Here is a 9696-nt window from a genome sequence, read left to right on the forward strand (position 1 = left end):
ATGCTTTATTCCACCGAATCTATTTTCAATTTTTTTTTGCTGATTTTATTGTTAGTTCAAAATTTATTTTCCACAAAACTTCCTAGTTAGGTGAAGATTTACTAGGGCCTTGGTTCTTATTTACTGGACTCTTCTTTTCCCTTTCCTCGCCCTGGACTCTTCTTTTCCTTTTCCTTTTCCTCGCCCTTTTCAATACGGTTTCCTCGAGTATTCATTCAACCTTCGTGACATGTAACATGCATGAAATGCGAGAGTATCACAGACCAAGACTCACGTTTCCAAAAAAGATATAAGCGGAAAAAGGTGGCATCGAAGAGCAAGCAAAAGCACGAGGAAAAACACGACAAGCAAATTAAGTAATAGTTTAACTCACATTTCTTTACATGTCACCATCTCTCTATATATGTATTGTTGAATGAAACATGACTTCCAATTCCAACCTTCACTGTTATTTAGAGGTTTGTTACACTATATTCACAATTCACCAAATGGTAGGCAGAGGTAGATTTGAGTATGTAAGCACCGCAACAATGTTTCTTGTAATTCTACTATCCTTGGATGGAATATTAATGACACAAGTGAACTCACAGTCACCAAGCATTTCGGCTCTTTTTATTTTTGGAGATTCACTAGTCGATGTTGGAAACAATAACTTCCTAAACACCATGGCAAAGGCAAATTTCTTTCCTTATGGAATCGACTTTAGTAACGGTGCTACTGGACGATTTTCTAATGGAAAATCCCCCATCGATTTCATTGGTAAATTATCTATTTGTGATTATTACCATGTATATGCATTAACATGAACATATCCCTATTTTTCTTTGGGTACTTAAAGTGATTATTCATGTTGGATTGGATACAATATTGAGCTTATCTTTCTCTAAATTCATTATTTTCATCTATACAGGAGAGTTTTTAGGTGTTCCTTCTCCTCCTCCATTTGCAGACCCCTCGTCGGTTGGATCCAGAATACTCAATGGAGTCAACTTTGCATCAGCATCTGGTGGCATTCTTGATGAGTCTGGGCAACATTATGTACCCTACAAACTTTTCTATATTATTCTTAATGCCTTTCATTCTTACTTTCATGTAGAATCAATATAATTATGATAATATATGGACATGACAAAACCATTAGACCAATGCACCCATTTTTGAATTCAAATTTTTTATATTTTGTTTACTAGAAGATTGAATTATTATTATTCGTGATAAATTTGCAATATTTAATTTATTTATAGTATCTAAAAGAAGAATTACTATGATACAGGGTGATCGGTATAGCTTGAGTCAGCAAGTCATGAACTTCAATAACACATTGAATAAGTACAAGACAATGATGAATGCAACTGCATTAAGTCAATACTTAGCCAAATCTATAACTATTATGGTGAGTGGAAACAATGACTACATCAACAACTACCTCCTTCCTGAATTATACCGCACAAGTTCCAATTATACGGCGCAAGAATTTGGCAATCTTCTTGTTAGCAAATATAAACAACAAATTATGGTAATTTAACTTTGTTATATCTTATGCGGTGTTTATCTAATATGTTATTTGTCATTTAAATTTCCCAACGTGTTGATATTTTTAAGAGCTTGAAGTTGCAATAGGATTTATTATACATCTAATTGATTTAAACTATGCTCTACTGCAGGCGCTATATAACTTAGGATTGAGAAAGTTCTTCTTAGCAGGAATTGCACCACTCGGCTGCACCCCTAATCAGAAAGCTAGGGGGTTAGCACCACCAAGAAGGTGTGTGGAGTTAGTAAATCAGATGGTTAGATTCTTCAATGAAGGGCTCAGATCAATGGTGGACCAACTGAGCAAAAATCATGCCGATGCAATATTTTCATATGGTAACTCTTATCGTGTCTTTGAGGATATTCTAAACAACCCTGCTGCCTATTGTAAGATATGAAATCTCTTCTCAAATAGTTTATACAATGTATAAAAATGGAGAATATGAATTTAACTAAGTGGTAATGATTACACTTTGCAGCGCTAAGTTTTGTTGATAGAGCATGCTGCGGCGTTGGAATATACCGTGGCCAACTATCATGCCTCCCTTATCAATTGCCATGTGCATTCAGAAGCCAATATATCTTTTGGGATGCTTTCCACCCAACACAATCTGTAATAAATGTATTTTCTTGGAGAGCTGTTAATGGCCCGCCTGATGATTGCTATCCAATAAATATCAAGCAAATGGCTCTCCGTTAATGTACTCTTCAATGTATTATTGTCTTATTTAAGAAAACAATTCACCAAAATCAGTTATGTTTTTTTTTTGGTAAGCCAGTTTAGTATATAATAAATAAGTGAGTAAGAGGAGCAAGGAGCTCCTCAAACCAGAGATACAAAGAGAGTGCACAACTCAGCTTTGGAATAGCACCGCAGCTGTCATGACTCGAGGACAAAAAGCAAAAAATACACAACCAACACGAGACAAACAACACCTTCACTCGATCCCAGCGAAAAATGAGGGGCCACCAGAATCACAGAGTGTTTAGACAGTAGGTAGGATGCACAAGCCATTCGTAAAATGAACAATGGAAGCTTGGAGCTTTTGCTCTCAACCAGGTCCAGGCCCTTTGCTGCGCTAATTCAACAATTTTTCCAGTATCCAGCTGCAAATTGTCAAAGATAATCCTGTTTCTAGCCAGCCAAATCGACCATGTGATCGCGAGCCAAATCAAAATCATACCTTTCTGTAAGATCAAGTTTTGATCGAGTAGTACAACTCTATGTTTTGATGATTACAAGTTAACATTTTAGTATGAACAATTATGATACTCTAACGTGTTTTTCTGAGTGTGCTATTTACAGGCTCTGACCTCAATTCAATCTCACACAAATCAGAAGCACTGTGCATAAAGAGTGACCCAAGCAACGCTTTCGCAACATCTATGTTCACTCTGAACAGTAGAAATGCTTCAGAAGATCTGAAGTCATACAAGCTCTGATATGGACTCAGTCACTTGAAGTTCTGAAGATCCAGAAGTTCTGACAACCAAGAAACTCTGAAGGTTCAGATGTTCTAATGGTGTAGAAGACTCTGAAGATCTAGAAGCTGAATAGTGGAAACTCTGATGTCCAGAAGCAAGATGACTCTGAAGACCATGTACTTCCCTCTGAGTTCAGAATCAGAAGATACAACGGTCAGAGGATCTGTGCTTCCCTCTGACTCTGATCAACTGGCTTCACAAGTTCCAACATGAAGCATTCCCCTGATCAGAAGTCTCCTAGGTTTAAAGGTCAAGTCACTATCCAAGTACAAAAGCAAATGTACTATCCTGACGGCCTACCTAACATCCTCAGCCACAGCAGAAGCTAGAATTTCCAGAACTGCCCTCCAACGGTAGCATTTCCATGCAGCGTTCAAACCCTAATCCTTGGAGTATAAATAAAGGCTGAAGATTGAAAGATGCGGTTGGAAGAATTACACACGCGCAAGCTATATTCAAAACCTTCTAAGCATTCTTTCATCTGAATTCATTGTGTTTACTATTAGCTTTTCAGAAGCAAATCCTTTGTAAACATTCCTTCTTAAACAGTTGTTTAGTTACCTTTAGGAGATCAAGTTTGATCGGATCCTAGAGAAGACTAAGAGAGTGAATCTTAGTGTGAGCTAAGTCAGTGTAATTGTTAGTCACATGTAGGTTTCAAGTGTAGTTGTAACATTTACCTGATTAGTGGATTGCCTTCATTCTAAGAAGGAAGAAATCACCTTAACGGGTGGACTGGATTAGCTTGAGGGATTTATCAAGTGAACCAGGATAAAAATCCTTGTGTGCTTTTCTATCTCTTATCTTAAGCACTTAGTTCTCGAAAGATTTGTCAAAATCTTTAAGGTGGAAGTTTTATTTTGAAAACGTTATTCAAACCCCCCCTTTCTACCGTTTTTCATACCTTCAATTGGTATCAGAGCGCAAGTTCTGATTACCACACCTAACAGTGTTCAGTGATCCGGGCTGGTGTGAAAAACAATGGCTACCACCAGTGAAACTAAAAAAGATGGTTACAATGCAAAGCCTCCCATGTTCGACGGTCAAAGGTTCGAATATTGGAAAGATAGACTTGAAAGTTTCTTTCTGGGTTTTGATGCAGATCTCTGGGATATTATTGTGGATGGCTATGAGCGTCCAGTTGATGAAGAAGGCAAGAAGATTCCAAGGTCAGAGATGACTGCAGATCAAAAGAAGCTTTACTCACAACATCACAAAGCTAGAGCAATTCTTCTAAGTGCTATCTCTTATGAAGAGTACCAGAAGATTACAGATCGTGAGTATGCAAAAGGCATCTTTGAATCCCTGAAGATGTCTCATGAAGGAAACAAGAAAGTCAAAGAATCAAAGGCATTGTCTTTGATCCAAAAGTATGAATCCTTCATCATGGAGCCAAACGAGTCCATTGAAGAAATGTTTTCCAGATTTCAGTTGCTTGTAGCTGGAATACGACCTCTCAACAAGAGCTACACAACAAAAGATCATGTCATAAGGGTCATCAGAAGCCTTCCTGAAAGCTGGATGCCCTTGGTGACTTCAATAGAGCTTACGAGAGATGTTGAGCGTATGAGTTTAGAAGAACTCATCAGCATACTGAAGTGTCATGAGCTGAAGCGCTCAGAGATGCAAGATCTGAGGAAGAAGTCAATAGCCTTAAAATCCAAATCTGAGAAGGCTAAACCAGAGAAGTCAAAAGCTCTTCAAGCTGAAGCAGAAGAATCTGAAGAAGCATCAGAAGATTCTGATGAAGATGAGCTGACTCTGATCTCTAAAAGACTCAACCGTATCTGGAAGCACAGGCAGAGCAAGTACAAAGGCTCTGGAAAGGCCAAAGGAAAGTCTGAATCCTCAGGTCAGAAGAAGTCCTCAATTAAGGAAGTCACATGCTTTGAGTGCAAAGAATCAGGGCACTACAAAAGTGACTGTCCAAAATTGAAGAAGGACAAGAGGCCAAAGAAGCACTTCAAGACCAAGAAAAGTCTGATGGTGACTTTTGATGAATCAGAGTCAGAGGATGTTGACTCTGATGGTGAAGTCCAAGGACTCATGGCCATTGTCAAAGACAAAGGAGCAGAGTCAAAGGATGTTGTTGACTCTGACTCAGAATCAGAAGGAGATCCAAACTCAGACGATGAAAATGAGGTATTCGCTTCTTTCTCAACCTCTAAACTGAAACATGCTTTGTCTGATATCATGGATAAGTATAGCTCTTTATTATCTAAGCATAAGAGGCTGAAAAAGAACTTATCTGCTGTTTCTAAGACTCCTTCTGAACATGAGAAAATCATTTCTGATTTGAAAAATGATAATCATGCTTTAGTAAATTCTAACTCTGTGCTTAAAAATCAAATTGCTAAGTTAGAAGAAGTTATTGCCTGTGATGCCTCTGATAGTAAGCATGAATCTAAGTATTAAAAATCTTTTCAAAGATTCCTGGCTAAAAGCGTAGATAGAAGCTTAATGGCTTCAATGATCTATGGCGTAAGCAGAAATGGAATGCATGGCATTGGCTATTCTAAACCAATTAGAAATGAGCCTTCTATGCCTAAAGCTAAATCTTTGTATGAATGCTTTGTTCCCTCTGGTACCATTTTACCTGATTCTTTACCTGCTGAAGCTGCCAAACCCCCTCTTAAAAAGAGATCTTTCTCCATGTCTAAATATCATGCAAAAATTCCTTTACATTACCATGTTTTGAGAAACCCAAGGTGATCAGAACCTCTGGGGTAACTAACAAGAGAGGACCTAGAAAGTGGGTACCTAAGGATAAGATTATCTATGTTGCAGATATCCTTGATAGCTCCACTGAAACACCAGTCATGGTATCTGGACAGTGGATGCTCGCGTCACATGACGGGAGAAAGGCGTATGTTCCAAGAGCTAAAACTTAAGCCTGGAGGTGAAGTTGGCTTTGGTGGCAACGAAAAGGGTAAAATTGTTGGTACTGGTACTATTTGTGTAGATAGCAGTCCATGCATTGACAATGTTTTATTGGTAGACGGCTTAACTCATAACTTATTGTCTATAAGTCAATTAGCTGACAAGGGTTATGATGTTATCTTTAATCAAAAGTCCTGCCGGGCTGTAAGTCAGATCGATGGCTCTGTTCTATTTAACAGCAAGAGGAAGAACAACATTTATAAGATCAGATTATCTGAGTTGGAGGCTCAAAATGTGAAGTGTCTTCTGTCTGTTAATGAAGAGCAATGGGTATGGCATAGACGGTTAGGGCATGCCAGTATGAGAAAGATTTCTCAACTGAGCAAGCTAAACCTTGTCAGGGGCTTACCCACTCTGAAGTTCTCTTCAGACGCTCTTTGTGAAGCATGTCAGAAAGGCAAATTCACAAAAGTCCCTTTCAAGGCAAAAAATGTTGTCTCAACCTCAAGGCCGTTGGAACTTCTGCATATCGACCTATTTGGACCAGTGAAAACTGAGTCTATAGGTGGCAAGAGATATGGGATGGTCATTGTTGACGACTATAGCCGCTGGACATGGGTAAAGTTTCTAACCCGCAAGGATGAGTCTCATGCTGTGTTCTCTACCTTTATAGCCCAAGTGCAAAACGAGAAGGCTTGTAGGATTGTGCGTGTCAGAAGTGACCATGGTGAAGAGTTTGAGAATGACAAGTTTGAGAGTCTGTTTGATTCCTATGGAATTGCACATGATTTCTCTTGTCCCAGAACTCCTCAACAAAATGGTGTTGTTGAGAGGAAGAACAGAACTCTTCAGGAGATGGCAAGAACCATGCTCCAAGAAACTGGCATGGCTAAGCACTTTTGGGCAGAGGCAGTAAACACAGCGTGTTACATTCAGAACAGAATCTCTGTGAGACCTATTCTGAATAAGACTCCCTATGAATTGTGGAAGAACATAAAACCCAACATTTCTTACTTTCATCCTTTTGGTTGTGTTTGTTATGTTCTTAATACTAAGGATAGATTGCATAAATTTGATGCTAAGTCTTCTAAATGTCTATTACTTGGTTACTCTGAGAGATCAAAAGGTTTTAGATTCTATAATACTGATGCTAAAACAATTGAAGAATCTATTCACGTTAGATTTGATGATAAGCTTGACTCTGACCAGTCAAAGCTAGTTGAGAAATTTGCAGATTTAAGTATAAGTGTTTCTGACAAAGGCAAAGCTCCAGAGGAAGCTGAGCCAGAGGAAGATGAACCAGAAGAAGCTGGTCCCTCTGATTCACAAACTCAGAAGAAGAGCAGAATCACTGCAGCTCATCCTAAGGAATTGATTCTGGGCAACAAAGACGAATCAGTCAGAACCAGATCAGCCTTCAGACCCTCTGAAGAGACCCTGCTCAGTCTGAAAGGATTGGTGTCCTTAATTGAACCCAAGTCAATTGATGAAGCTCTTCAGGACAAGGACTGGATTCTGGCCATGGAAGAAGAATTGAATCAATTTTCCAAGAATGATGTTTGGAGCCTAGTGAAGGAGCCTCAAAGTGTCCATGTAATTGGAACAAAATGGGTGTTCAGAAACAAGTTGAATGAGAAAGGAGATGTAGTCAGAAACAAGGCAAGGCTAGTTGCTCAAGGCTACAGCCAGCAGGAAGGAATAGACTACACATAAACATTTGCTCCAGTAGCAAGACTAGAAGCAATCAGACTGTTGATCTCATTCTCAGTAAATCACAACATAATTCTACATCAGATGGATGTTAAGAGTGCCTTCCTAAATGGATACATATCAGAGGAAGTCTACGTTCATCAACCTCCAGGTTTTGAGGATGAGAAGAATCCAGACCATGTGTTCAAGTTGAAGAAATCACTCTATGGTCTGAAGGAAGCTCCCAGAGCATGGTATGAGAGACTCAGCTCATTCCTTCTGGAGAATAAATTTGTAAGAGGTAAAGTAGATACAACTCTCTTTTGCAAAACTTACAAAGATGATAACTTAATTGTGCAAATTTATGTTGATGATATTATATTTGGTTCTGCTAATCAATCTCTATGCAAAGAATTTTCTGAGATGATGCAGGCTGAATTTGAGATGAGTATGATGGGAGAGTTCAAGTACTTTCTGGGAATACAAGTTGATCAAACACCAGAAGGAACATATATCCATCAGAGCAAGTACACTAAAGAACTTCTGAAGAAGTTCAATATGCTGGAATCTACAGTTGCCAAGACTCCAATGCATCCTACATGCATTATGGAGAAAGAAGATGCAAGTGGTAAAGTTTGTCAGAAGCTCTATCGTGGTATGATAGGATCACTTCTATACTTAACTGCATCTAGGCCAGATATACTGTTTAGTGTTCATTTATGTGCTCGTTTCCAATCAGATCCAAGGGAAACCCACTTAACTGCTGTTAAGAGGATCCTAAGGTATTTGAAAGGTACCACTAACCTTGGCTTGATGTATAAGAAAACATCAGAGTATAAGCTTTCAGGTTATTGTGATGCTGATTATGCTGGAGATAGAATAGAGAGAAAAAGCACTTCTGGAAATTGTCAATTTCTGGGAAGCAACTTAGTCTCATGGGCAAGCAAGAGGCAATCAACCATTGCACTATCTACTGCAGAGGCAGAATATATCTCAGCAGCAATATGCAGCACTCAGATGCTCTGGATGAAACATCAGCTGGAGGATTATCAAATCCTTGAGAGCAATATCCCAATCTATTGTGATAACACTGCTGCAATTTCATTGAGTAAGAATCCTATCTTATATTCAAGGGAAAAGCACATTGAGGTAAAGTATCACTTTATTAGAGATTATGTACAGAAGGGTGTACTTCTTCTGAAGTTTGTTGATACTGACCATCAATGGGCAGATATCTTTACAAAGCCCTTAGCAGAGGATAGATTTAATTTCATTCTGAAAAATATGAATATGGACTTTTGTCCAGCATGAAGATGGATCAGAACCTCTGACTATGATGCTTCTTCATCAGAAGATGTCTAGTCCAGAAGGTAACTCTATCAGAGTTTATGTACCCATTGGTGCTGACTCTGAAGCTGAGACAGTAAGCGTGTGTCAGTATCTATGATACATAGTTCCTTGTGCCCGTGCTGACAGTCTGTTGTAATGAGTGTTGATGTGCTTCTCTCCTGCGTGTGATAGGTGTATTAACTGTTACTATCATGTCTTTAATTTTTAACCGTTGATTTTAAACTTGCTTTTTGATCAACAACGGTTATTTGTCAAAACCCACTATACACACACGTTCCCCTACACTTACGGTTTTACCTTCTCTCTCTTCAGTTTTTTTTCAAAACCTCTTACCCACGATCTCTCTCTCTCTCTCTCATCCTTCTCTTTCAACCCAAAACCTCAACCGACTTCAAGATGGTGAGACAAACCAGAGGCGAAGCTGCAGGTACAACCAGATTTCCCCATATGGTAGTAGGCCAAGCTACAGGCCAATTGGATCCTGAAGCTCCAAATCAAGGTCAAGCTTCAGAGAAGATGATTCCAATTGCAGAACGGGGCTGTGCCGTTCACTGCGTTTATGCTCCGGAAGAACTCCAAGTGCTTGCTGAATGGAGATTCAACCTGGATAATATAGCTGCAAATGGGTATGACCTGCGTCCTGAAGTTCAAGTTCAGGGATGGGAAGAGTATTTTAACAGGCTTAGAGGACCAATTTATGACAAATTGGTCAAGGAATTCTGGAAACACGCGGACTGTGATGATACACAAGTTGTCTCC

General features: G+C 39.1%; 1 protein-coding gene across 1 annotated transcript; it reads left to right on the plus strand.

Moving 5' to 3' along the window:
* Positions 1 to 463: 463 nt before the first annotated feature.
* Positions 464 to 2233, plus strand: LOC130724867 (GDSL esterase/lipase At1g71250-like). Its single transcript, XM_057576137.1, has 5 exons — positions 464 to 759; positions 911 to 1038; positions 1274 to 1516; positions 1665 to 1920; positions 2013 to 2233. Exons 1-5 carry the CDS (start codon positions 489 to 491, stop codon positions 2231 to 2233), a joined length of 1119 nt encoding a protein of 372 aa, XP_057432120.1. The 5' UTR covers positions 464 to 488.
* The last annotated feature ends 7463 nt before the right edge of the window (positions 2234 to 9696 follow it).

The sequence above is a fragment of the Lotus japonicus genome, chromosome 6, assembly GCF_012489685.1.
Source record: "Lotus japonicus ecotype B-129 chromosome 6, LjGifu_v1.2".
NCBI lineage: Eukaryota > Viridiplantae > Streptophyta > Magnoliopsida > Fabales > Fabaceae > Lotus > Lotus japonicus.

What these genes read in the sequence shown, in the direction of transcription:
- LOC130724867 (XM_057576137.1), top strand. Translation starts at nt 489, where the DNA reads ATGGTAGGCAGAGGTAGATTTGAGTATGTAAGCACCGCAACAATGTTT. An exon ending in ATCCCCCATCGATTTCATTG is followed by an intron (nt 760 to 910) that starts GTAAATTATCTA and finishes TCATCTATACAG; the next exon opens with GAGAGTTTTTAGGTGTTCCT. An exon ending in AATATAAACAACAAATTATG is followed by an intron (nt 1,517 to 1,664) that starts GTAATTTAACTT and finishes GCTCTACTGCAG; the next exon opens with GCGCTATATAACTTAGGATT.